The sequence below is a fragment of the Hyperolius riggenbachi genome, chromosome 7 (assembly GCF_040937935.1).
Source record: "Hyperolius riggenbachi isolate aHypRig1 chromosome 7, aHypRig1.pri, whole genome shotgun sequence".
Taxonomy (NCBI): domain Eukaryota; kingdom Metazoa; phylum Chordata; class Amphibia; order Anura; family Hyperoliidae; genus Hyperolius; species Hyperolius riggenbachi.
The window spans coordinates 301,009,794-301,037,373 of record NC_090652.1 but is presented as its reverse complement, the minus strand read 5'-3'; the positions used below and the strand labels follow the sequence as shown (position 1 = coordinate 301,037,373).

At 44.9% G+C, this 27,580-nt stretch overlaps 1 protein-coding gene across 1 annotated transcript in view; it reads left to right on the top strand.

Moving 5' to 3' along the window:
• The first annotated feature begins 2,208 nt into the window (after nucleotides 1-2,208).
• The window catches only part of MARCHF4 (membrane associated ring-CH-type finger 4), a 125,149-nt gene continuing 99,777 nt past the window's right edge, over nucleotides 2,209-27,580 (top strand). Inside the window, exon 1 of the mRNA XM_068246086.1 lies at nucleotides 2,209-4,035. Coding sequence (XP_068102187.1) covers nucleotides 3,580-4,035 — 456 coding nt within the window. The 5' untranslated portion in view covers nucleotides 2,209-3,579. The remainder of the gene's footprint in view (nucleotides 4,036-27,580) is intronic.

Here is a 27,580-nt window from a genome sequence, read left to right as displayed (position 1 = left end):
TCCGGATCATGAACCAATCAAAGATCCGAATCTCTTTTGTGAGTCGAATCATCCGAATCATCAAAATGAGTGATTCGGATCGCAAAGGGGGCGGGGCCAGGAGCGGCACACCTCCCTCTCTCAGCGGGCTGCGAGGTCTTGGAAGCAGAGCAGAGATGGATCGCTCTGTTGGAGGGGAGCCAGGGACAGGTAGATCAGAGAGAGGGGACATCAGTGCCACTGCCAGATATGTGTAGAGCACACATACTGGCTATAATGTGCTGCTGATTATAGGCTGTCTGTTCAGTAGTTGTGCACAGTGAACAAATTGGAAACTTTTGGCTCACAAGCACAGCTCAGTAAGGGCACAGGCACTGTGATTGCAGCGCTATATGATCCTCCTGCACTGCTCTAAACAGCTGCACTTTACTTTTGGGAATGCTTTGGGGAATGCTTTATTTCACTGTGCGACGTTTCCATTCAAAGTACACAGATGAGCATATAGGTGAAATATATGTAAAGCATATGATTGCAGCATGTGGGTATTGTGTGCAAACATTTCTGCTCTCTGCCCGTCCCTCCTCCCTTCTCTGTCCACTCCCTGCCCTCTGTCCATCTTCTCCCCTTCTCTGCGTGTCCACCCCCCTCCCCTTCTCCTGTCCTGCTAGTCATTTCACCCCCGAATGCTTCCCTAGTAAAATGATCCGAGATTCGGATCAAAGATCCAGATCTTTTCAATGATCCGATTCGAATCATCCGAATCATTGAAAAGATCCGAACTTCGCATCTCTGATCCGCTCACCAAAGAGCTGCTTGTACCATTTTCAGGGAGATTTGCCTCAATGGAAGGTATAGGGAAATCGCAAAGCACTGGAAAAAGCACTTTGTATAGCGATTTCCCCAGTGCTTTTATTAACCTCCTGAGCGTTACGCCGCTCAGGAGGTTTTGTTACTTTGTGCCCGATTTTTTAATAAAAGTGCCAAATGTCTGTAAATCCTCTAGCTAGCACTAGGCTAGCTAGAAAAAGTCTAGCCTCCTCCTGTCCCCGCCGCTCCCCCGTTTATACATTACCCAGCCTGGATCCAGCGATCAGCGCAGCCTCCCCGCACAGCTCCGGTCTTCACTATGGGGAGGATCACAGATGCGCAAACCCGATCCTCCCCATAGAGAGACCGGAGCTGTGCCGGGAGGCTGCGCAATCGCTGGATCCAGGGTTGGTAATGTATAAACGGGGGGATCCATGGGGTGCCAGACACTCTTACTAGCTAGCCTAGTGCTAGCTAGAGGATTTACAGACATTTGGCACTTTTATTTATTTATGGGGAACTCCTGGGGCCACAGAGCGTTATGCCCGACACAGTGTCAGGCATACCGCTAAGGAGGTTAATAAATACATTGTATTTATTATTTTCTGGGTGAAAGAGTTCACTTCCTGACTGATTTCAGGAAGTGAAAAAGCAGAATCGCTTAGAAAAGCGCTTTATAAAAAATCAGAACGTGCAGGTAAGCGCTGAGAGGAGTTAAAAAAAACACACACACACAAAATCGCAAAACGCTGGCGTCAGCGATTTATGATGTGAACAAGCCCTTTTAGTCTATGCCTTTCGAGTGACTTCTTTGCTGAAGCTCGGCAATTACCGTAGTTAGACAGCAGAGGCGTAGCAATAGGGGGTGCATCGGGGTCCTTGGGCCAGAGGGGCCTTCCCTCAACGTCAGTATTAGCTCTCTATTGGTCTTGTGCTTATAATAATCACTTCTATAGATATTGTGAATAGTGGTAATCATTAACAAGCTGCTCCCCATCACCTTCTTGCAACTCTGACACGGTAGCTGCCATTGGCAGGTTTCGGTGCGCCGTATCAATTGTTATGTATAGAGTGCTTGGGGACCCCAGTGTAAAACTTGCATCGGGGCCCACAGCTCTTTAGCTACGCCACTGTTAGACTAAACTCTCTAAAGACATACAGAGTGGATTTCTCTGTTTTCCTTCTGTCCTGTGTAAGAGTTCATGTCCCCTTTAAGAGGCTGATGCTGACTTTGCACTTGGCCTATCACACAGCACTTTGCCTTGTGTTTAGCAGAGGGGATAATAATACTATTCCTCTCCCATCCATGCATTGTCTGCAGCACACAGCCTCAGCCCTGGCTTCCTCCTTATATCATTATCAGTGACGTGGCCGGATAATAACGCTGCAGCAGTCCGGCTGATAGTAAAGAGGATCTTCATGTCAATAAAGACGACTTTCCCTTGTGTGGATAACTGATCAGGCATCTCCCCCCATTCTTCCTCCTCCCTCCTCCCTCGCCGCTTCCAGCCGTCTGCGTCAGCGCCCCCAGCAGCGTTACGTGGCAGACGGGGAGGGAGCTGTCCACAGCCCAGAGTGCTGAACCTGCAGCAGCCGCCGGAGCTGTCCTGGAAGTGGCAGCGCTGTGCCCGGTCCAGCCTCCTCCTCCAGCAGAGCCTGCTGCACCCCCCCACCACCAGTGCCAGGGATGCCAAGACAGCCTTCCCTGCTCTCCTCCAATCCTCTCTAACGGGAAAACAAGCCTGTCTACGTTGCAACTGGAATTCTTCCCCTTGCATCCCGAGGAGGTAGCAACAGCAGCAGGATACACCTCATCCTCAGCATCACCCACAGGCTGGACCACCACAGAGGAGTAAGGGGGCTTGCATGCTCAACACAGCCACCACTAGGTAGCCCTGGAGGGATTGGGCTGCATGCATTCCGGGTGTGGTAAGGAGATGGTGGCATACCATGCCAAGGCACAGCAACTGCAGCAGCACCACCACCGCCAGCAGCAGCATAGGAAGGGCTCATGATCTGTTTGGGGGGTCTAGGCTGCTTGGCATTGAGGTTGGGTGAAGACAAAAAAAAAGCTATGCAGTGCTATTGACTATTCTTAGGATTTAAAAGAACAAAAAATACTTGATTTACATTTTTTTTTTAATATTTTGGCAGTATTTTTGGTTCTGGTGATGCTGTTGCTGTTATGAATGGAGGAGACGTGAGACAATATTCAATCCTATAGATATATTTTATCCCCCTCTCCCCTAGAGGCTGCATTTTTTAACATTTTTCTTTTAAGTTGGCAGCCCACACCCCTCTTCTCTCCAGTTTTGTAAATATTATTAATAAGACGTTGATGCTCAACCCACACAGATTATTCCTGCCTTTTTCTGGAATCTGGAGGGACCTTTAAAAATAATTTTAGGATCGTTCTAAATGGGTGAAAGCGTTGTTTTGGAAATAATAATGATAAGGTGGGGTTTTGCAAGTCCTTTGAGCGGTTTTTGATCTCAAGGCGTACTTTTTATTACATTTAGGAGTTTAGAGAGGAGGGGGGCCAGGACAGAACGCCTTTTGCAGCTGCCTGGGTGTCTAACCTTCTCTTTTTTGTACACTTAATCCCTCTTTGTCAACCAGATTAACTCGTTTTTCTGTTCATTGATCCTTAGTGAAAGCGTTAGGCTTATTACTGGGTGGGGAGCCGATAAAGAAAGCACAAAACAAGAGCAGTTTGAGGCACGCCCTCCTAAGTGCAGATTTTGGGCCTCCGACACTTTTTCCTGTTATCTTTTTGGAGCGTAAGGCCCTCACATGTTCTTGAGAACCGTCCTGCTTTTATGGTGCTGTGGATTATTGAGTCCAAGACAGATGTTTCGCCATCAGGGTCTCCTCAAGTGCCGCTGCCGCATGCTTTTCAATGACTTGAAGGTCCTTCTGCTTCGGCGCCCACCGCAAACGCCTAGTTTGCCCATGAACAGCGCAGAATGTGACCATGGCGCTAGAGGTGGCTTGGCAGCCAACAACAACACATTGACGGCCTTGGGTCGGGCTTGGAGGTGTCCTGGTGGTGGGGCGACTCCTGAGGAGGATTGGTGCTACCCTGCCGCGGCGGCCCCTGGACTCCAGCATCAGCCCACGTCTATGGTCAGCAGTGCTTCCTCGGATGACTTCTGCAAAGGGAAAACCGAGGACAGGTACTCTTTAGGAAGCTTGGACAGCGGCATGAAAACCCCTCTCTGCAGGATTTGCTTCCAAGGACCTGAACAGGTGAGTGCCAAACCGAGGGAAGGAGGGTGTTATCTGTAAAAAAAAAAAGATACTGGCCATTGAAAGGAAAAGAGCAGAATATTCTTCTAACCAGCAAACTCCCGCTGGCCAAGAAAGAGGAGGAAATGAAGCCTATCAAACCCGACTGCTGCCAATTACTGGGCTGAAGGTTGGTTAGGCAAGAGAACTGATTGGCTACATTTCTACTCTTTCCTCGGGTCAGTGGAGATTTTGCATAGTAGGGGAACATTCTGCTCCTTAGTGGACCTGAACTCAGAACTTCCTCTGTGCTCATAAAAGATAAGCAACAGCATAATAACCTTTAAAGAAAAAAAAACCATTTCTATGCTACAGCTGCAGATACAAATCCTGCAATAAATCTGCAGTGTGTCTACTTCCTGCTTTTGTGAAAGCAGACATAGGGTTAACATCCTGTGTTCACAAATTAGCTGCTCTGCCGAGGCAGCTAAGAGATTACGTTTGTGATTAGTCACAGATGAGGGGGAATTTTAGACAGGCTAAACTCTCTAAATACATACAGGGTGGAGTTCTCTTTGTTTTCCTTCTGTCCTGTGCAAGAGTACAGGTCCACTTTAATTGTCGTGGGGATTGTTTGATGACATAGGTACACTGTATTTCCTGCTTTGTAGAGTTATTAGTGATTGTGGCGCTAGGTGATTATGGTTTACTGGGCCTCTTATCTCAGTGCAGATCTGTGGCTTCCATCCCATTATGAGTCATACAACACAATGCAGTCTGTCAGTGGCTTATCTTGTAATTAATTTTCTGTCGGTCGTCACTGAGGATTCTGATTGCACGGTTTTGTTGTACTCTGTATATAACGTATACAAGATTGGGGTGGAGAGACTAGCAGGTAAACATTTGTCTGGAACCTAAAAAACACAAACTGAATTGATGGACATGCATGATCGCTTCCTTCAAAGGGCCCTTGTTCACTAGGAAGCGCGAATGCATGCCCATTAACAATGCAATCGCGATTCCTTCTTTCATTTCGCTCCGATTGTGTTGCGATCCATCAGGTTACACATGACTGTGGTGTGTGTGCGCTTGCAATTTCCAATGGGGGAAAAAACTCAACGGGAAAATAGTTAGAATTGTCGTGTCACAGGAAAGATCGCATAGCAGCACAGTTGCTATGCGATTTTCATGCGCTCCTCTACAAAGTATGGGAGCGCAAACACACGAGAAATGCAGCAAGTCGGCGATTGCGGTTTGGAAACAACTGAAACGCACTAGTGGAAAAACAGCCATGATTTACATTTTTAATCGCGGTGCTGTAGCGATCGGCAAAACCAGCGCGATCTGATTTTTCAGGTCGATACGAGCCTAGTGGAAAAGGCCCTAAAGCAGACCTGATGCAGGGCCGGATTTGTAAATTTTATAACCCAAGGCCCACTGTCGCACCTGCCTCCTGGCCATGCTCCTTGTCCTGTGTACTTCCCCCTCCTATTCTCCGTCTCCCATCCTGTGCAGTGTCGTACCCCCCGTCCTGTGCTCCCCCCACCCTGAGCTGTGTTCCCCTCATCCTGTGCTGTGCGCCACTGCTCTCCCCTGCTAAGCAGGGTGACCACGGACCTGGTCTGCGGTTTACGTGTTTGGGAACGCCAGTCTGCTGCCCGCCTCTTGCTTCCTGGTGCTCTAGGTGATGCCCTTTGTGGCCTTGCCTCAAATCCACCCATGTGCGTATGCTGGCATACCTCCCAACTTTTTGAGATGAAAAAGAGGGACACTTAAGCCACACCCCTAATCACGCCCCAGCAAACCCCTAGTGATGCATACCATAAAGATTTTATAAAAATATTTTGTTTTATAATTCAAACCACAATGGTCCTTTCTATCCTGGTTCATTTTCCTTCATATTAACATTTTAAAATTAGTAATCTATCAATTTAAAGGATGGGAATAAAGTTTAGAGTCAATCATACACATTTTTTAGTAGAGAAATATATATATTTACATAGAAAAAGGGACAAAGTCCTGAAAGAGGGACAAATGAGGAGGAAAGAGGGACAGGGCTCCCAAAGAGGGACTGTCCCTCCGAAAGAGGGACAGTTGGGAGCTATGCATGATACTTCTGTCAAGTTTTGCCATCTGCACTTAAAGAGAAACCGTAACCAAGAATTGAACTTTCTCCCCATCAGTAGCTGATATCCCCTTTCCCATGAGAAATCTTTTCCTTTTCACAAACAGATCATCAGGGGGCGCTGTATGGCTGATATTGTGGTGAAAGCCGTCCAACAGGAAACTGTGAGGACCATGGTACTCCTGGCAGTTTCCTGTCTGTGAACCTCGTTGCATTGTGGGAAATAGCTGTTTACAGCTGTTTCCAACTGCCAAAAAAGCAAGCAGCAGCTACTGCCAGTGACATCCCCTGCCAGCAGTAAAAATGTCACCATGTGATAAATGACAGAATGTAAATCAGGGAGAGGAAAGCTTTTAAAATGGGCTAACACTGACTAAATCATTTATACATAATTATTGTAAAAATGAAGCACTTTTTTTAAATTATATTATTTTCACTGGAGTTCCTCTTTAAAGTACACCTGAGGCAAAAAAATAATAATGATGAAATAAACGATTATATCTATCTTCCTTCCCCTAAAAATGACCTTTTAAGATATTCCACAGATTTATTTTATGTTTAAATCTACTTTTTGAGTTATTACTGTTTTATTGTTTTGTTCAATGACACATTCATTGAAGTATGCCAGAGCTAAAATCTATGAACTATTGACCCTTTTTTTATCTCTTTCCTCCTCTCAGAAGCCATTGTCTGCTAGGAAAATGTTTTATACAGTAGTTGTAATTTCTTATCCGTGAGGGTCACGCTGTAGTCTGACCCAATCCTGACTCAGACAGGAACTGCCACTTACATACCAGATGTTTAACTCTTTCAGGCAGAGAAAGAAAAAAAGCAACACAGCATAGTTATTTGTGTGCTAAGCATTGTACATATACATGTCTATCTCATCATGTCATGTGTCACCTCGGGTATCCTTTAAGCAGGGTGACCACAGACCGGGTCTGCGGTTTACATGTTTGGGAGTGCCAGCCTGCTGTCCGCCTCTTGCTTCCTGGTGCTCTAGGTCTAGGTCATGGCCTTTGTGGCATTGCCTCAAATCCGGCCATGTGTGTATGCTGCATAATACTTCTGCCAAGTTTTGCCATCTGCACTTAACTTGTGAGAAAAGTTAGAGAAACTGAGAGCCCAATATAGTGTAGTATGTTCAGCATAAATATAATAACGATAATTAGTGAGAAGAGTATACTCACAAACGTGGGTTACCACACAGGCAACCACTGTATAGGCAGGTGAGGAGATTAGACCTGTCCTCACTCAGGGATAAGAAGTCGCTCTCTGTAGATCAGAAAATGGGTAGATCACCCCTCCACCAGGGGTGGACAGGGTATAGCAGTAGGAGAAGAGAGGGGCCAGCAGGGTAAAAGTGGATAAAACCTTTAAAATTTGCTTGAAGGAAGCGGTGGACTTACCTCCATAAAGCAGACACGAAAGGCTGTCTGTATAATAGTAATCACATTTATTATATAGTACCCCAAAAATGCTACGCGTTTCGCAGGCCACGCCCGCTTCATCAGGCAATAAACATGGGGGCAAACAATTTCAGCAGTAGCAGGAGTAAGGCGCTACTCCTGCAAGCAAATTTTAAAGGTTTTATCCACTTTTACCCTGCTGGCGCCTCTGTTCTCCTTTTGCTTAACCTGTGAGAAGGACTTTGATCATCTGAGTTTGTGAATGGTATCAGTTTGGCGGTGTGTGTTAGTAATGCATAATTTCTGAATAAAGGGACATACTTTCAGAAATGTCTTTGTGATCAAATGCTGGTCTGAGATACAAATTTTGAGTTCCCCTTTCTGTGCTCGGACAGACAGACCATGCACCCAGGGGCACAACTAGAGGGGAGCAACCCCTGCGATTGCAAGGAGGCCCAAAGCTGTTTTAGGGCCCCATCTACTAGCCTTCCCCATCCCCCGATACAGGGGTCCGTCCTCCAGATTAGCTGTTTTTGTGGCTACACTTGTTATGGGTGTGAAGATCCCGATGGCCACACTTGCTTTACAGCCCTTGGGAGATGGGCCCCAAGACCTTGAAGGGCAGCAAGGGGAGGCAATGGAAGTTCTCCCCAGAATTTTTTCCCAGCTGGGTGGCATGAAAAAGTAGCCGGGTGGGGCGAGATGAGAGAATGCGCTTCTCTGCACAATTCTGCTTAAAGGACACTCGAGGTAAAAATAAACTAATGAAACCTGGAAGAGGCTGCCGGAGGGGCATTTAGGTAGCCTGCGGGGGGGAAGAGAGGAGAACGGAGTATATGCCTGTTCCCCCCGTTTCTCTAGCTTAATTCACATCTGGTATCCTTTAAACTCTTGTGTTTGCTCATCTGTTGTGGTGGCCTACTGCATCAGTTGGGTACTGGGATCCTAACCTTAACCCATTCGCGTTCCGTCGTTTTCACTTGAGCAATGTTCACCTCCCATTCATTAGCCTATACATTTATCACTACTTATCACAATGAACTGATCTATATCTTGTTTTTTCCGCCTAAATTAGGCTTTCTTTGGGTGGGACATTTTGCTAAGAGCCACTTTACTGTAAATGCATTTTAACAGGAAGAATAAGAAAAAAACGGGAAAAAAAATCATTATTTCTCAGTTTTCAGCCATTATAGTTTTAAAATAATACATGCCTCCATAATTAAAACTCACGTATTGTATTTGCCCATATGTCCCGGTTATTACACCGTTAAAATTATGTCCCTATCACAATGTATTGCGACAATATTTTATTTGGAAATAAAGGTGCATTTTTTCCGTTTTGCATCTATCACTATTTACAAGTGTAAAAAAAAAAATATATAGAAATATTTCATCTTTACATTGATATTTAAAAAGTTTAGACCCTTAGGTAAATATTTACATGTTTTTTTTAGTGTAATGTTTTTTGTTTTTTTTTAATTAAACATTTTATTTGGGTATTTTTGGGAGGGTGGGATGGAAACAGAAGGTTTATAATGTAAATGTGTGTTGATTTTAATTTTTTTTACTTTTAGTTGTAGTTTTACTTTTTGGCCACAAGATGGCGGCCATGAGTTTGTTTACATGACGTCACTCTAAGCGTAACATACGCTTAGAGAGACGCATGGGGGAGGCAACAGCCAGAAAAAGCGCAGCTTCCGAGAGAAGCTGTCGCTTTTTCAGCAGGGGAGAGGAATCAGTGATCGGGCACCATAGCCCGATTCACTGATTGCCTGGCTAACGAACCGCGGGCCGGGAGCGCGCGTGCACGTAGGAACCAAAATAGGTTAAAGAGGAACTCAAGCCTAAACAAACATACTGTCATTAAGTCATATTAGTTATGTTAATTAAAATAGATAGGTAATATAATCTCTTACCCACCCTGTTTTAAAAGAACAGGCAAATGTTTGATTTCACGATGGCAGCCATATTTTTGGTTGAAAGGAGGTGACAGGGAGCATGAGACTCGGTTCCAACTGTCATGTGTCCTGATCACCCCTCCCAGTTGCTAGGCAACATGAATAACATAGGAAATCCCATAATGCTTTTGCACAGCATCAGGTAAAAAAAAGGCCCTGGCAGTTTTCTTTGATGGGTGGAGCTTAGGTAAAAATGCACTTAAAAATGATGCTTTGGTAAGTTCTGATGCTGTGAAACTGTTAAAGAACTCCAAGCCTTTTCAGTTCTGCTGAGTAGATTTTTAGTCCGGAGGTTCACTTTAACTCTCCTGTTAAGGTGCCCAACCTTAACCCCTCCATCTAATGCCTAAGGGCTTGTTTCCACTGCAAAGCAGAGCCGCATTGCTCTGCGTTGTGCGTCACTACCGGAAGGCGAAGTTTGCGATCCCATTTATTATACTGAATGGGATCACAGGCGCAATCGCCCAGAAATGCAGGCAACCATGCGCTGCTATTCAGTGGGGAATCACAGCGCATGTATGGAAACAGCAGACAGTGCAGTGTATGCAATGTCTGCTGTCCCTGCGATCGCATTTCTATATGGAAACCAGGCCTTACCCTAAGTCCAGACTTCCCGGAAGGTGCCTCACCTTAACCCTTCTCCACACCTACTGCCTAACCTTGCGGGCCCTTTCACACTGGCGCAATGCGTCGCAGCAATTTACCGCAAGGCAATGGGTGCTTTCATATTACCTGCGCTGCGGTTCGCGGAAGTTTTCAATCAGACGCACTTCCAAAACTACCGCGCATGCCTGCGTCAACATGCAGCGGGCTGGAAGTCATGTAAGTTTATGGCGACCCAGAGATTTAAAAAATTTTAGCGGTGGTGCGGCGATGTTGCGTTGCGCATGTGCGGAAGCGTAGTTTTATAATGCACTTCCGGATAACCGAAACAGGAAGACACCGCAAGCGTAATTTGCCGCAACGCATCACTTCCTGCTAGGACGGATACCAGAGGGGGCTTAAGCCGCGCGTGTCCTCCATCGCACTTCTATCTCTGTGGCAGTCTTGCGCCTGTGCAGTACCTGTACTACGTAGGTACGCGTACTGTGTAGGCCCAAGATGGCCACCGAGACGGGAGCGCGATCGAGGAAGCGCACTGCCAGAGCTGCGCAGACTCACTGATCGGTGTCTGATCAGTCACCGGAAACGAAACTGAGCCATGGCGTGAGACCGGATGATCAGTGAGTGACGGCGCGCACAGGACGCCTGCAGGGGGCTGGTGGAAACCCCAGGTAAGTGAAACTTTTTTTTAATTTTCAGTCAAGGTTCCCCTCAAAGAAGAACTGTAACCAAAGATTGAACTTCATCCTAATCAGTAGCTGATACCCCCTTTCCCATGAGAAATCTTTACCTGTTCTTGAACAGATCATCAGGAGGGTCTGTATGGCTGATATTGTGGTGAAACTCCTCCCACAGAGTGATGTCATGAGCATGGTCCTGACAGTTTGCTGTCTGTGAGCCTTGCTGCATTGTGGGAATTAACAGCTATTTCCAACCGCCAAGCAACCAGTATCTCCCTCTGTGCATATGTACTGTATATCTTAAAGGACCACTATCGTGAAAAAAGTAGGCAGTTAAAAAGTGTGACGGATGACAGGTTTTGGGCCAGTCCATCTTTTTAAGGGGGATTCTCAGGGCTTTCTTTGTTTTCAACAGCATTTCCTGAACAACAGTTTAACTGCCAAAATAGCAAGATACCAGCCGGCCTCCCTAATCACTTGCACACTATTATGTCAGTTAGATTTTGCAACTGTTGTTCAGGAAATGCTGTTGAAAACAAAGAAAGCCCTGAGAATCCCCCTTAAAAATATGGACTTGCCCAAAACCTGTCATCTGTCACATTTTTAACTGCCTACTTTTTCCGCGATAGTGGTCCTTTAAAACCACAATCTTGATTGCATTGTTAGGGGGTGTGGTTATGGATAATGCCAGTTGGCGTTTTTTTTTTTTCATGTCTGCCAGTTGTAAAGATGATTTTGTGCAGGCTGATCAAACAACATGGACAAATTACATGGCAAATATCAATCATTTCTTGATTTCTGTTCTATTTTTTAAATTTTCACTTCGCAATGTTTTGATTTATTCCCCCCCCCCCCTCTTTGCTACAGTTCCTCTTTAACCCCCCCAAAAGTGCCTTAAAGAGGAACTCCAGTGAAAGTAATGTAATAAAAAAGTGCTTTATTTTTACAAGAATTATGTATAAATAATTTAGTCAGTATTTTTCCATTGTAAAATCTTTCCTCTCCCTGATTTACATTCTGACATTTACCACATGTTGACATTTTTACTGCTGGCAGGTGATGTCACTGGAAGGAGATGCTGCTTGCTTTTTTGGCAGTTGGACCCAGCTGTAAACAGCTGTTATATCCCACAATGCAATGAGGTTCACAGACAGGAAACTGCCAGGAGTACCATGGTCCTGACATCACACTGTGGGAGGGGCGTACGTACGAAAAGGGCGTCGGGGAAAAAAGGGCGCGTGGTATAAACGATAAATGGAAAATATCGTTTATAGAAATATTGTGTAGAATTTCGTTTATAAATAGTGTTTTAAGAATTTATAAATCACTAAATAATGTTTATGAGATCGGCAATTCTTAAAACGTTAATCTTCCCTATTTGTGAAGTGAAACTTATATTTACGTTTATTAAAAACCCTCCCTGTACCTATCCCTAACCCCTAGACCCCCTGTTGGTGCCTAAACCTAAGACCCCCCTGTTGGTGCCTAAACCTAAGACCCCCCAGTTGGTGCCTAAACCTAAGACCCCCCAGTTGGTGCCTAAACCTAAGACCCCCCAGTTGGTGCCTAAACCTAAGACCCCCCTGTTGGTGCCTAAACCTAAGACCCCCCTGTTGGTGCCTAAACCTAAGACCCCCCTGTTGGTGCCTAAACCTAAGACCCCCCTGTTGGTGCCTAAACCTAAGACCCCCCAGTTGGTGCCTAAACCTAAGACCCCCCTGTTGGTGCCTAAACCTAAAACCCCCTATGGATAATAATGTTTTACACACATTAATAAATAAAAAATGTAAAGAAAAAAATGTAAATTATTTTTTTGGGTGGATAATGTTTTAGAAATGTTTTAGAAATAGTGATTTAGTATCTTCATAAACGTTATTCGTCACGGGCTCATTTTGTAAACTTAAATCATCACAAACATAGTTATAAATCCTTAAAAATCTCCGGGCGCCGTTATAAATCCTTAAAAATCTCCGGCGCCGTTTTTTCCCTGTTCAGCGCCCATTAAACGATATTTATAATGGAAGTGAATGGGGCGCCCTTTTTGTCCACTTGTCTCATGCGCCCAAATCTACTGCTTCCGTGGGAGGGGTTTCACCACAACATCAGCCACACAGATTCCCCTGAAGATCCATTTGTGAAAAGGAAGCGATTTCTCATGGCAAAGGTGGTATTAGCTACTGATTGGGATGAAGTTCAATTCTTGGTCACGGTTTCTCTTAAAGGTGCGATTTAACAGTCCAATTGTTTCACCAAATGCGATCTTTCGATGCGATTTTTATGATCGAATTGTCTAGAAAATTCACCATTTATAGAAGGCAGTTGATAAGGAACGATTTTTTGGTCGATTGCTAAATTGGATAAAATCAATCCGAAAGTTGGATTTTATGATTGCATTTGAAGACAGAATCGTTCAGTAAATGTGAACAATTGATAATTGCCTTAAAGGAGTTATCAAGGCTGATATAAAGAAAATAAGTGCTACTTACCCGTGACTTCCTCCAGCCCCAATCTCCCAGCATGTTCCTCGCCGCAGCTCTGCCATCAGCCGTTCGCCGCAGCCTCCAGGTCCCCGGCGATACGGTCAGGCCGACCTCCAGGTCGACCTGTACTGCGCTTGCACGAGCGGCTGGCGGCAGAGCTGTGGCGAGGGACATGCTGGGAGATTGGGGCTGGAGGAAGCCCCGGGAAAGTAGCGATCGTTACGATCGTTCAAATCCCATCGAAAGATCGCATTTAATGAAAAATGGTACCATTAATGGGCTCCTGTCCTTAACACTAATTAAATTCGGGCAACAAAGCTACCAATAGTTGTAGCTGATTGTCTGTGTAGTAGACAATCGGCTACTGCTCGCATTTGGTGCCATTATTTAGCACAGATGTCTATGGGATGTCTGCCTGTCGCAGCGCCAAAACAACCCGATCTGTTTTTTTTCCGCTTGTTACGATTTGATGGGTCACAATTTACTGATCACAAGGGAACCATGATGAAAGGACCTCTGTCGCAGAAATCATAAAATTTAAAATGTATATGAATATACACATACAGTGGGTTGCAAAAGTATTCGGCCCCCTTGAAGTTTTCCACATTTTGTCACATTACTGCCACAAACATGCATCAATTTTATTGAAATTCCACATGAAAGACCAATACAAAGTGGTGTACATGTGAGAAGTGGAATGAAAATCATACATCATTCCAAACATTTTTTACAAATAAATAACTGCAAAGTGGGGTGTGCATAATTATTCAGCCCCGAGTCAATACTTTGTAGAACCACCTTTTGCTGCAATTACAGCTGCCTGTCTTTTAGGGTATGTCTCTACCAGCTTTGCACATCTAGAGACTGAAACACTTGCCCATTCTTCTTTGCAAAACAGCTCCAGCTCAGTCAGATTAGATGGACAGCGTTTGTGAACAGCAGTTTTAGGTCTTGCCACAGATTCTCGATTGGATTTAGATCTGGACTTTGACTGGGCCATTCTAACACATGGATATGTTTTGTTTTAAACCATTCCATTGTTGCCCTGGCTTTATGTTTAGGGTCGTTATCCTGCTGGAAGGTGAACCTCCGCCCCAGTCTCAAGTCTTTTGCAGACTCCAAGAGGTTTTCTTCCAAGATTGCCCTGTATTTGGCTCCATCTATCTTCCAATCAACTTTGACCAGCTTCCCTGTCCCTGCTGAAGAGAAGCACCCCCAGAGGATGATGCTGCCACCACCATATTTGACAGTGGGGATGGTGTCTTCAGAGTGATGAGCAGTGTTAGTTTTCCGCCACACATAGCGTTTTGCATTTTGGCCAAAAAGTTCCATTTTGGTCTCATCTGACCAGAGCACCTTCTTCCACACGGTTGCTGTGTCTCCCACATGGCTTGTGGCAAACTGCAAACGGGACTTTTTATGCTTTCTGTTAACAATGCCTTTCTTCTTGCCACTCTTCCATAAAGGCCAACTTTGTGCAGTGCATGACTAATAGTTGTCCTATGGATAGAGTCTCCCACCTGAGCTGTAGATCTCTGCAGCTCGTCCAGAGTCACCATGGACCTTTTGACTGCATTTCTGATCAGTGCTCTCCTTTGGCCTGTGAGTTTAGGTGGATGGCCTTGTCTTGGTAGGTTTACAGTTGTGCCATACTCCTTCCATTTCTGAATGATCGCTTGAACAGTGCTCCTTGGGATGTTCAAGGCTTTGGAAATCTTTTTGAAGCCTAAGCCTGCTTTAAATTTCTCAATAACTTTATCCCTGACCTGTCTTGTGTGTTCTTTGGACTTCACGGTGTTGTTGCTCCCAATATTCTCTTAGACAACATCTGAGGCCCTGACAGAGCAGCTGTATTTGTACTGACATTAGATTACACACAGGTGCACTCTATTTAGTCATTAGCACTCATCAGGCAATGTCTATAGGCAACTGACTGCACTCAGATCAAAGGGGGCCGAATAATTATGCACACACCACTTTGCAGTTATTTATTTGTAAAAAAAATGTTTGGAATCATGTATGATTTTTGATCCACTTCTCATGTGTACACCACTTTGTGTTGGTCTTTTGATGTGGAATTTCAATAAAATTGATTCATGTTTGTGGCAGTAATGTGACAAAATGTGGAAAACTTCAAGGGGGCCGAATACTTTTGCAACCCACTGTATAAGAAGTACATTTCTTCCAGAGTAAGATGAGCCATAAACTACTTTTCTCATATGTTGCTGTCACTTACAGTAAGTAGTAGAAATCTGACAGAACTGACAGGTTTTGTACTAGCACATGTCCTCATGGGGGGTTCATAGAGTTTTCTTTATTTTCAAAAGCACTTAGTGAATGGCAGTTACTCCGTCCAACTGCCAAAAATGTGTACGGTGAGCAAAGAGGCTGGCCAGCATCTTTGTTTAAATCCTTTTCAAGGAGTGTCTTTATAAATAATAAAGGCCATACTGAGAATCCCCTAGGGAGATATGGACTAACCCAAAATGTCATATTTTTACAACTAAGGGCTTGTTCACACCTAGGGAGTTTTGCTGGGTTTTTTTAACGTTGGTAATGCAAATCGCTAGTGCAGTGAATCCTTATGGGATAGTTCATATCAGCGCGTTTCATCCGCTTTCTGCTCAGCAAAGCGCTGCATGTACCATTCTCGGGGGATTTTGCTACAATGGAAGGTATAGGAAATACGCAAAATGTTCACAAATTGCTTTATCCGGCGATTGTATTTGCGCTTTTATGAATAAATACATTGTTTTTATTAATTTCTGGATGAAAGAGTTCACTTTCTGACCGATGTCAGGAAGTGACTAAACAGTCGCTCTACAAAAGCGGTTACAAAGCGTTTTGTACAAAATCGTAGCGCGCAGAGGTGCACCGGGAGGGGGGGGAAATGCACAAAAAATCTAAAATGGCGTCAGCTATTTCGATTTTTGATGTGAACAAAACCTTACTGTGAGTGACAGCAACACAGGAGAAAAGTAATTTATGGCTCATTTTACTCAGGAAGAAACTTACTTCTTATTTGTATGTGCTTACATATATTTTACATTTTAAGATTTTTGCGACAGTGGTCCTTTAACATTTCCCACTGGTAAAATTTGTTTTTTCAAGTCAATGGAAGTGCAAGAAAATCACAGGTATCGCGTTTCCTAATTGATTTTCATGTGATTCAATTATTTACATTTTCTACCAACTCCCGCTCCCCCCATCGGCCGCTAAATCCATCCAATTGCACAATGATTGCTTCATAACACGTGCAGCGAAAATACATAGAATCACATTGCGTCACTTTAAAGGGAACCTAAACTCAGAAGGATGTGGATTTTTCCTTTTAAAACAATGCCAGTTGCCTGACTCTCCTGCTGATCCTGTGTGTCTAATACTTTTAGCCACAGCCCCTCAACAAGCATGCAGATCAGGTGCTCTGACTGAAGTCAGACTGGATTAGCTGCATGCTTGTTTCAGGTGTGTGATTCAGCCACTACTGGAGTCAAAGAGATCAGCAGGACTGCCAGGCAACCGGTATTGTTTAAAAGGAAACATCCATATGCCTCTCAGTTTAGGTTCCTTTTAATGATAGTGAAAAAAAGGGTCCTAATCAACCAGCAGTTTTGGTGCCCTCAGCGCATGTGCCTTTTCACATGCCCCTCCCCTCTAGCATGGAACCAAACATGCTGCTTGGCTGTAGCTGAATAGCGTGTCTGTACAGTGATCCTTTCTAAGACAGTCACCCAAAATGATCACCAATGCTTACTCTGGGTAGGTTCACATGTTGGCTGCGTTAGTTTATCGCGCTGGGAAGCGGCAGGAGTGGCGGCTCAAACGTCTCGGGGAGAGTGAGGGAACACAGGAGGCGCACCCCATCCTCCCCTCTGCTCTCTCCATCGTAAGCCTGGCTAACTCCTAATGCACAGCTTTCCCCGCTGTCTAAATATTTCATGTTGGCGTGTGTTTGCTCAGTGCAGAGAGGCTGCCTCTTACTAATATAGATCCACCTCCAGCGAGCGAGATGTATGGGGCTGCCGGGTGCAGACTCTCTGCATGCCAAAATCTTACCAACAAATCTGCACCGGCCATAGCTCACTCACTCTGAGTTATAGGAAGTGAGATAGCTGGAGAGCTGCGTCTCTGATACCTCATCCTTATAAGTAAATCCATTATAATAATAATAACATCAGTGTTATTACTTAGAGATGTGTGTGCAGAGAGATACAGCAGATAGATAGATAGATAGATAGATAGATAGATAGATAGATAGATAGATAGATAGATAGATAGGTATTGGATAATAGATAGGTAGATAGATAGATATTGGATGATAGATAGATAGATAGATAGATAGATAGATAGATAGATAGATAGATAGATAGATAGATAGATAGATAGATAGATAGATAGATAGATAGATAGAGAGTACAACTCTCATTTTGTGTAAATACAGTATTTTATTATATTTTTTCATGGGACAACACTAAAGATATGACACTTCAGTACAATAAGTTGACAGTGTACAGCGCAGCCACAAAAAAGGGACTGTATGACCCCCCCCCCTTCCCCACCCCACCCCCCTGGGGGATACTTACTCCCAGAAGGGGGCAGCCTCTAGATTATCCTTTCTCAACCTTTTTAACCTGGAGGAATCTGGAAAATATTTTTGGGATCTGGAGGAACCCCTTCATTTAATTTGCAGGAGGCATAGACTTTAAAAGTAGGTGTGGCTGTTTATTTCACGACTCCCTATTACACCGCCACTCATTATACTGTCTCTATATTCTGCTTTTTTTATTGATGTGCTCATTATTTTGACCACCAATTCAGTGCTACTTTATACAATACCCCCTATTATAATGTGCTCTTCCATAATTCCCCTACAATGTGGATAAGATGCCAAGTAACACCTGCAGAGTACTCGGGTCCGGATTTGTACTTTTTACCGCCCTAGGCCACTGTCACCAGCCCCCCTTCAGTATAGGTAGCGAGATGACAACGTCTCCTTCCCTTTAGGATAGGTAGCCAGATGACCTCCCAGTATAGGTAGTCAGATGACCCCTCCCCAGTATAGGTAGCCAGATAACTCCTCCCCCTTTCCCTCCAGTATAGGTAGCCAGATGACCCCTCCCCTTCCCTCTAGTATATGTAGCCAGATGACTCCTCCAGTATAGGTAGCAAGATGACTCCCTTAATACCCCCCCCCCCCCCCACATCAGTATAGATAGCCAGCTCACCTTAACACCACAGCAGCCATCGGTGTCACTCATTTCTCTGTTTGTCTCCAGTTCAGAAGCTTCCTCTTCCTTTGCGTCTCCAATGCTGCCCAAGTCCATAGCTGCCGGCCACAATGCAAACGTGCACAGAGTGCAAGGTGGCTGCTGCACAGGCCGCTGGCTGCAGAGTACCGTAGTCATGCGCTCGCCTGATCTCCCTGCACTGCAGCATTTGCAAGCTTGCAAATGTTGCATAAGTTCAGCCTGCTGCTTTGGTGCCCTTCCTCCTGTGGTGCCCTAGGCCATGGCCTAGGTGGCCTTGGCCTAAATCTGTCCCTGAGATGAGTCAAGGGACCCTGGGGATTGAGAAAGCCTGCCCTAGATCCTCATGAGGCTTTCGGCACCCTCCTCTGCCCCTCTGTTCTGGCGTTGGCTCCCCCGAAAACCACAGCCGGCAAGGATGTTGGCTTTGGCGCAGAAACAGTAGCCTGCAATATTTATCTTCACTGGCTCCAGCGCAGGCCCAGTAGCCACTTTCTGATCGGGATGAGGTGGAAATAGTGGAGTCCGACCAGGTCCGCTCTACTGCACAGACGAAGTAGAGCGGACCCGATCGGGCTTGATTATTTCCACCTGAGCCTGATCAGAAAGCTGCTACTGCGTCCGTGCCGGTTCATGGTAGGTAAATATTTACATGCCCGCTGTTCGGGGGCTGCCAGCGCTGGAACCGAGGGACAGAGGAGGACAGGGGAAGCCTCATTAGGATCCAGAGGAATCCCCCTCCCGAGGTAAGTACCTCCCATTGGTTGTTTTTCTTTTGACAGGTTCTCTTTAATAACTAAACCACTGGCAACAAATGTGAGCACACCCCTAACTGAAAAATGTCAAAACTGTGCCCATAGTTTTAATGTTTTGTGTGCCCACCGTTATTTTCCAGCACTGCCTTAATTCTCTTGGGCATGGAGGTCACTAGAGCTTCTCAGGTTGCCACGGGAATCCTCTTCCACTACTCCATGGTGAAGCTGGTGGATGTCAGAGACCTGGTGCTCCTCTACTCAGAGGCGTATCTACAGGGGTTCAGGCATGGCATGTGCCATGGGCGCCTCGTACTGTGTTCTCTATACAGATATTAGTTTTTTGTCTGGGGGACATTCTGCTGGTTACATCTTTTAGATAAACAAGCGACCAAACCGTTATTTGGGGATATTTATAGGCTAACCTATTGCAATACTCCATTCTTACAGGCAATATCTTACTTCACATGGTAAAATATTTGGAGGGACATGACATAGCTCCAGTAATTTACATCCTTATTCTGCTTGTTGCCAGTGAACTGTCAGCAGGCTTTCGTGTGCATCATCTTTAGAAGCGGCTTCCTTCTGTAATGACGGCCACGCAGACCAATTTGATGCAGTGTTTGGGGTATGGTCTGAGCACTGATAGGCTGACCCTCCACCCCTTCAATCTCTGCAGCAATTCACTTATACGTGTGTTTGCGAAAGACAACCTCCGGATATGATGCTTAGCACGTGCATTCAACTGATTTGGTTGACCATGGTGGTGCTTGTTCTGAGTGGAACCTGTCCTGTTAGAACGTTGTATGGTCTTGGCCACCGTGCTGCAGCTCAGTGTCAGGGTGTCGGCAATCTTTTTATAGCCTGCCCTAGGCCATCTTTACAGTAGAGCAACAATTCTTTTTTCAGATCTTCAGAGAGTTCTCTGCCAAGAGGTCCCATGCTGAACTTCCAGTGACCAGTACAAGAGAGTGTGAGAGCGATAACACCAAATGTACCACACCTGCTCCCCATTCACACTCATAGATACTGTAGATAGGGGCAGAAATGTATGTACAATTTTTCAGAAGATTGAATGGCAGTAGTTTCCTAATTTACAGACCCAAGTCATCTTCTCACTGTTTTAAAACATTTTTTTTTCACAATTGGAGGAAAATTGAATGCATATGTAATATATTGGCCTCAATTCGATAAGATCAAATGTTTGGCCATCTTAATGCTTCTATCACGGACTTCTATATTGTGTTGTGTTAGGGCCGGTTCACACTTGTTTTAAAAACGTATCTATGGAATACGTTTTTAAAGCTCTGCAGAAATGCAGGAAACTGATCCTATGTTAAAAATAGGACCCACTCGTCCAGAAACATGGATCTATGTTGCACAGAAAGAAAACGTTGCGAAGAGTCCGGATTTTACACTTTTTCCTGGACTGGTCAGGAAAACGTGTCCAATGCAAGCCTATAAGATTGGACACTGTCCGCTCTCACTGGGCTGGTCGCCGCATCCTCGTCGCCTGTTTTCGTCGCATCCACGCTACCGCCAGGACATAATACTCACGAGTCCCGCCGTCTATCACCGTCGCTCGGTCCATTCTGAACAGCCTGGAGGCCGACAGAAGCATGGGGATTCTCCATTGGGCAGAAACAGACCAATCGGAATCCTCAGCAACAGGGAGATATCTCATTGGTTCATGTTGGATCAATGAGAATGCTCCCTGTTGCTAGGGAGACTTGGCCTGTTGCAGTCTATGGAGAGCCATGCTTCCGCCGGCCCCTGGGCTGCTGGAGGGACTAAGAGTGGGACAAGCGGCGGGACAAGCGGCAGTTGGGATGTAGCATTGCTGCGGATGCAGAACAGATGCGAGTGTATTTGTGCAAAGCGGATGCAGAATGGACGGAATGCATCAGCCTCGCGGATGCGCATTCCGTTTCCGTTCTGCCCCCGCACAAGTGTGTACCGAGCTGCATTGTGGAGGCTGGAGAGAGCCTGATTCTCGGACTCTCATTTTGGTGGAGCTGTAAATTACCTACCCCCACCAGTCAGCTCTGTAATAAGGGGGCACCTTTTTAATAGATTTCAAGCTGAACTCTATTAAATATCTATTTTCAATGTGTTGCAGATTTCGATTGGAAAGGGATCTATCTGTTGATAAAATTGGGTGGCCATCTGCCAGTGTATGACCACCTTTAGAATCAGCTGAACTGCCGATGCTCTATGCCTCTAAACTCCTGTCCTTCCATCCTACTTATCATAATGCCTGCAATGGATTTGTCCCAGAATACTACAGTGGGTTGCAAAAGTATTCGGCCCCCTTGAAGTTTTCCACATTTTGTCACTTTACTGCCACAAACATGAATCAATTTTATTGGAATTCCACGTGAAAGACCAATACAAAGTGGTGTACATGTGAGAAGTGGATTGAAAATCATACATCATTCCAAACATTTTTTTACAAATAAATAACTGCAAAGTGGGGTGTGCGTAATTATTCAGCCCTGAGTCAATACTTTCTAGAATCACCTTTTGCTGCAATTACAGCTGCCAGTCTTTTAGGGTATGTCTCTACCAGCTTTGCACATCTAGAGACTGAAATCCTTGCCCATTCTTCTTTGCAAAACAGCTCCAGCTCAGTCAGATTAGATGGACAGCGTTTGTGAACAGCAGTTTTCAGATCTTGCCACAGATTCTCGATTGGATTTAGATCTGGACTTTGACTGGGCCATTCTAACACATAGATATGTTTTGTTTTAAACCATTCCATTGTTGCCCTGGCTTTATGTTTAGGGTCGTTGTCTTGCTGGAAGGTGAACCTCTGCCCCAGTCTCAACTCTTTTGCAGTCTCCAAGAGGTTTTCTTCCAAGTTTGCCCTGTATTTGGCTCCATCCATCTTCCCATGAACTCTGACCAGCTTCCCTGTCCCTGCTGAAGAGATGCACCCCCCGAGCATGATGCTGCCACCACCATATTTGACAGTGGGGATGGTGTATTCAGAGTGATGTGCAGTGTTAGTTTTCTGCCACACATAGCGTTTTGCATTTTGGCCAAAAAGTTCCATTTTGGTCTTATCTGACCAGAGCACCTTCTTCCACATGGTTGCTGTGTCCCCCACATGGCTTGTGGCAAACTGCACATGGGATTTCTTATGCTTTCTGTTAACAATGCCTTTCTTCTTGCCACTCTTCCATAAAGGCCAACTTTGTGCAGTGCATGACTAATAGTTGTCCTATGGACAGAGTCTCCCACCTGAGCTGTAGATCTCTACAGCTCGTCCAGAGTCACCATGGGCCTCTTGACTGCATTTCTGATCAGCGCTCTCCTTGTTCGACCTGTGAGTTTAGGTGGATGGCCTTGTCTTGGTAGGTGTTCAGTTGTGCCATACTCCTTCCATTTCTGAATGATCGCTTGAACAGTGCTCCGTGGGATGTTTAAGGCTTTGGAAATCTTTTTGTAGCCTAAGCCTGCTTTAAATTTCTCAATAACTTTATCCCTGACCTGTCTTTTGTGTTCTTTGGACTTCACGGTGTTGTTGCTCCCAATATTCTCTTAGACGACCTCTGAGGCCCTCACAGAGCAGGTGTATTTCTAATGACTTTTGATTACACACAGGTGCACTCTATTTAGTCATTAGCACTCATCAGGCAATGTCTATAGGCAACTGACTGCACTCAGATCAAAGGGGGCAGAATAATTACGCACACCCCACTTTGCAGTTATTTATTTGTAAAAAATGTTTGGAATCATGTATGATTTTCATTCCACTTCTCACGTGTACAGCACTTTGTGTTGGTCTTTCATGTGGAATTCCAATAAAATTGATGCATGTTTGTGGCAGTAATGTGACAAAATGTGGAAAACTTCAAGGGGGCCGAATACTTTTGCAACCCACTGTATGTATGTATCGCTAACTTAACCCCTTCCCGACCGCCTAACGCCGATAGGAATCGGGAAGTTGGCAGCCCCAGGACCACCTAACGCCGAAAGGCGTCAAGAGCGGTGGGTGGAGATTAGCAGGGGCATCCCCGCCTTAGTTAGGTAAGCAAGCTGCTAGCCGTAGACTGCGGCTGGCAGGTTGAAAAAAAAAAGAAAAATCAGCCCGCAATCACTTGAACAGCGCTGCGATCTACTGCAGAGAGAGCTCTGTCACTGACCTGTCCCCTGGAGAGGCACACAAGGCTATAATTCTCATAGGTTGATGCCTATGAGAGGGATCACGCTGATTGGATTTTGGGGGGGAAAGGGGGTATACAAAAATATTTAAAAAAAATATGAAATTTTATTTAAAAAAAACACACATATAAGTTAATAAATAAATAAAAAACAACAACAACATTCCAGCAGCAATCAGATTCCACCAACTGAAAGCTCTGTTGATGGCAAGAAAAGGAGGGATATTCATTTCTGTGCCAAGTTGTATAGCCCTGCAGCACACAGTTAAAGTTGCAGTGGCCTGAAATGTAAAAAATAGCCTGGTGACTAGACGGGTGTAAGCCTGTGATCCTCAAGTGGTTAAAAGACAACCGAAGTGAAAGAGATATGGAGGTGGCCATATTTATTTCCTTTTAAGAAATAACAGTTGCCTGGCTGTCCTTTTGAACCTCTGTCTCCAATACTTTTAGCCATAGCCCCTGAACAAGCATGCAGCAGATCAGGGGTTTCTGCCATTAATGTCAGATCTCACAAGATTAGCTGCATGTTGACACTACTGCAGCCAAATAGATTAGCAGGGCTGCCAGGCAACTGGTATTGTTTAACAGGAAATAAATATGGCAGCCTCCATATCCCTCTCTCTTTAGTTGTCCTGTACCTCTTCAGGACACCCCCTCCCCTCCAGGGCTGTGGGCCCACCGGCAGCTATAGGGTCTGCTATCTTGCAATCAACACCGATGAGCTCAGAAAATGTATTTGCATTTTTCAGATGTTATGCCTGGTACACCTACCGTACATGCCTGGACAACCTAAAATTCTACATTAAAAACCTAGGGGTGTATTCACTACACTGCGGTAAGCAGAATAACATGCGTAAAGCATGATTTCTGGTGACTTTTCTGATCGATTTTGTATAGGAGTAATCAGAAAATCGATCAGAAAAACGATCGGAAATCAGATCCGACCTGTCAGAAAAAAAATCGATTTGACCCGTCTATCTGACAGGAAATTGCACGAAGCAGAGCTTTCTGACGCCCTGCTATAGCTGCATAGCAACAAAGCTTGCCGTGGCTACAAGAGTAATGCTACAGTCTGCAGGCCCCACACACGGGTTGTTCGATACATTGGTTGCCAGACCCCAACCGTTGCTACGACTGAGTTGCTAGGACTCAGAGGGGGAATAGTAATTACCCCAGCAGCAGGGTGAGCTGTCAATAAATGGTCTCACTATTGCCTGCAGCAGGCGGAGTTCCACCACTGTTTTTCGATAAGCTGCAAGATGTCCAACGCCACCACACCCATGGCTGGAATTCCGCCGTTGTCTGACAGTCCTGCGCAGGCCCTGCGTTGGTGTTAGGATTGTCTCTTTCTACACAATCGCCAATAATTCTCACTGTGTGTCGAGACGATGCAACTGGAACAATGTTGCTCCTCTTTTTATTACAAAATAGCTGTGAATCGTCGGCGGCCTTGTAAAAGCGAGCGCTTGCGAGAGCCGTACAGATGGCGAAACGACACAAGCGGGAGCGCGGCTAATCTGAGCATCCACAAATTCCAGCGATGCCGCGGCCGTCTGGCACGCCGCAAAAATGATTGATAAATCCCCGAATTGTTTCAAAGGGAGCGATAATGTCGGCTATTTTGAGCTGTTTACAAGAAAGGCAATCGGGGCTTAAGCAGGGAACGGTTTGGACCGTGTCACTCGCTAAACAGCTTAACGTAGCTAATATATTCAACTTCAACTGATTTATATATTTCCAAGCTCAGCTTCAGAGGCAGATCTGAATAATCGGGCTGATTGCTTAGTAAGCACAATACTCACATGTTGTTGTTTTTTTTATTCTTGTTAAAGAGGAACTGTCTGTAACCAAGAATTGAACTTCATCCCAATCAGTAGCTGACACCCCCTTTCCCATGAGAAATCTTTACCTTTTCTTGAATAGATCATCAGGGGGCTCTGTATGGCTGATATTGTGGTGAAACCCCTCCCACAGTGTGATGTCAGGACTTAGTTCCTGACAGTTTCCTGACTGTGAATCTTGTTGCATTGTGGGAAACAACTGCTGTTTTTTTACCTGCCAGTAGTAAAGATAATGACCTGCAGGCTCATTGTGGATCAAACGATATTGAACAAATTACATGGCAAATATCATTTCTTAATCTCTCTTCTGTTTTTTTAACTTCTCACTTTTTAATGTATTGATTTATTTTTTTCCCCTTTTGGCTAACGTTCCTCTTTAAATGAGGCCTCTACAGCCTAAAATTCTATATTAAAAACCTAGGGTTTTATTACCTTACTGCGGTAAGCAGAATAATATGCATAAAGTCTTAGGCCTGGGAACCACGTGCAATTACGCAACATTTTTTAGAGTGATTTTGTCACTTAAAGGGATACTGTAGGGGGTCGGGGGGAAAATGAGTTGATGTTACCCGGGGCTTCTAATGATCCCCCGCAGACATCCTGTGTTGGCGCAGCCACTCACCGATGCTCCGGCCCCGCCTCCGGTTCACTTCTGGAATTTCAGACTTTAAAGTCTGAAAACCACTGCGCCTGCGTTTCCGTGTCCTCGCTTCCCGTAATGTCACTAGGAGCGCACGGCGCAGGCACAGACCATACTGGGCCTGCGCAGTACGCTCCTGGTGCCATCAGCGGGAGGGAGGACACGATAACGCAGGCGCAGTTGTTTTCAGACTTTAAAGTCTGAAATTCCAGAAGTGAACCGGAGGCGGGGCCGGAGCATTGGGGAGTGGCTGCGCGGGCACAGGATGTCTGCGGGGGACCATTAGAAGCCCCGGGTAACATCAACTCATTTTCCCCTGACCCCCCTACAGTATCCCTTTAAAAGCAGATCGATTTCCCTTATGAAATTGCTCCAAAAATGCTGCTGGCAAATTGCAATCGCTCTTGTAGGATCCTGGCCATTCGCTTTTTTTGCAATTCGCGATTCCTAGAAAGCATGATTTGCTGCCATAAGGGCTCTAGTAGATCAGAGCACTTACAAGGAACATAGAGAGGAGAGACCGAGAGCCCAGGGCTGCTAGGCGAGAGTGCTAACCACTACACCACCGTGCTGCCCATGCTAGTTCTTATGAAAACTCTATAATTAATTGGTTGAACGAGTTATGCCTAACTGGATGGATATATCCGTCCATGAGGAGCTGCTTAGTGGCAATCTGGACGAGGGCTGTGGAGTCGGAGTCAAGGATTCGGAGCAATTTTTGGGTACCTGGAGTCCGGGTTGGAGCCGGAGTCGATGGTTTTATAAACTGAAGAGTCAGAGTTGGAGTCAGATGAGTTTTGTACCGACTACACAGCCCTGTTCTGGACGGATATATTCGTCTAGCAATGTTGCGGTGAACTGTGCACTTGTTCCTGGCAGCTAATACAGGGGATCGATTGGGGAAGGGGAACGAGCGTTCCCCCATCCATCCGATCCCCTGTGAATGAATCGCCATGCCTCGAATCAGGAGGCATGTTGATTCATAAAACTGAATGTAAAGAAAAAAAAAAAAGATCGTACACTTCCTGGTAACTTCCAGGAGTGTGTACACTGCCATCTAGTGGCCAAAAAGTAGTAATTAATACTTATTAAAACCTTATTAAACGCCCCTCTCTTCCATAGCTACAAACATAATCACAAGCACAAAAAAAAATGACAGTTTAAAAAAAAGTTACCTCAGGGACTAAACTTTTTAATATTTATGTTGTGAGGGTATATTACTGTTATTTTTTTTTTATTTTTTTTTCTTATATGGGCTTGTGATTAGTGATGGCAAAATGCACCTTTATTTCCAAATGCAATATTGGCACCATACATTGTACAAGGGAAATATTTTAAATGCTGCAATAACCAGGACAAATGGCAAATAAAATATGTGGGTTTTATGCACAGTACAACCTTTTATTTTAAAACTATAATGGCTGAAAACTTTCAAATAATGATTTTTTTCCCCATTTTTTCTAATTATGCCTGTTAAAATGCATTCAGAATAAAATAATCCTTAGCAAAATGTACCAGCCAAAGAAAGACTTAACTGGTGGCGAACAAAATAAGATATTGATCATTTAGGTGTGATAAGTAGCGATAAACTTATTGGAGATTGAATAGGAGGAGTGCTGACAGGAGAAAATAGCTTCCATCCTTAAAGAGGAACTGTCACGAAAAT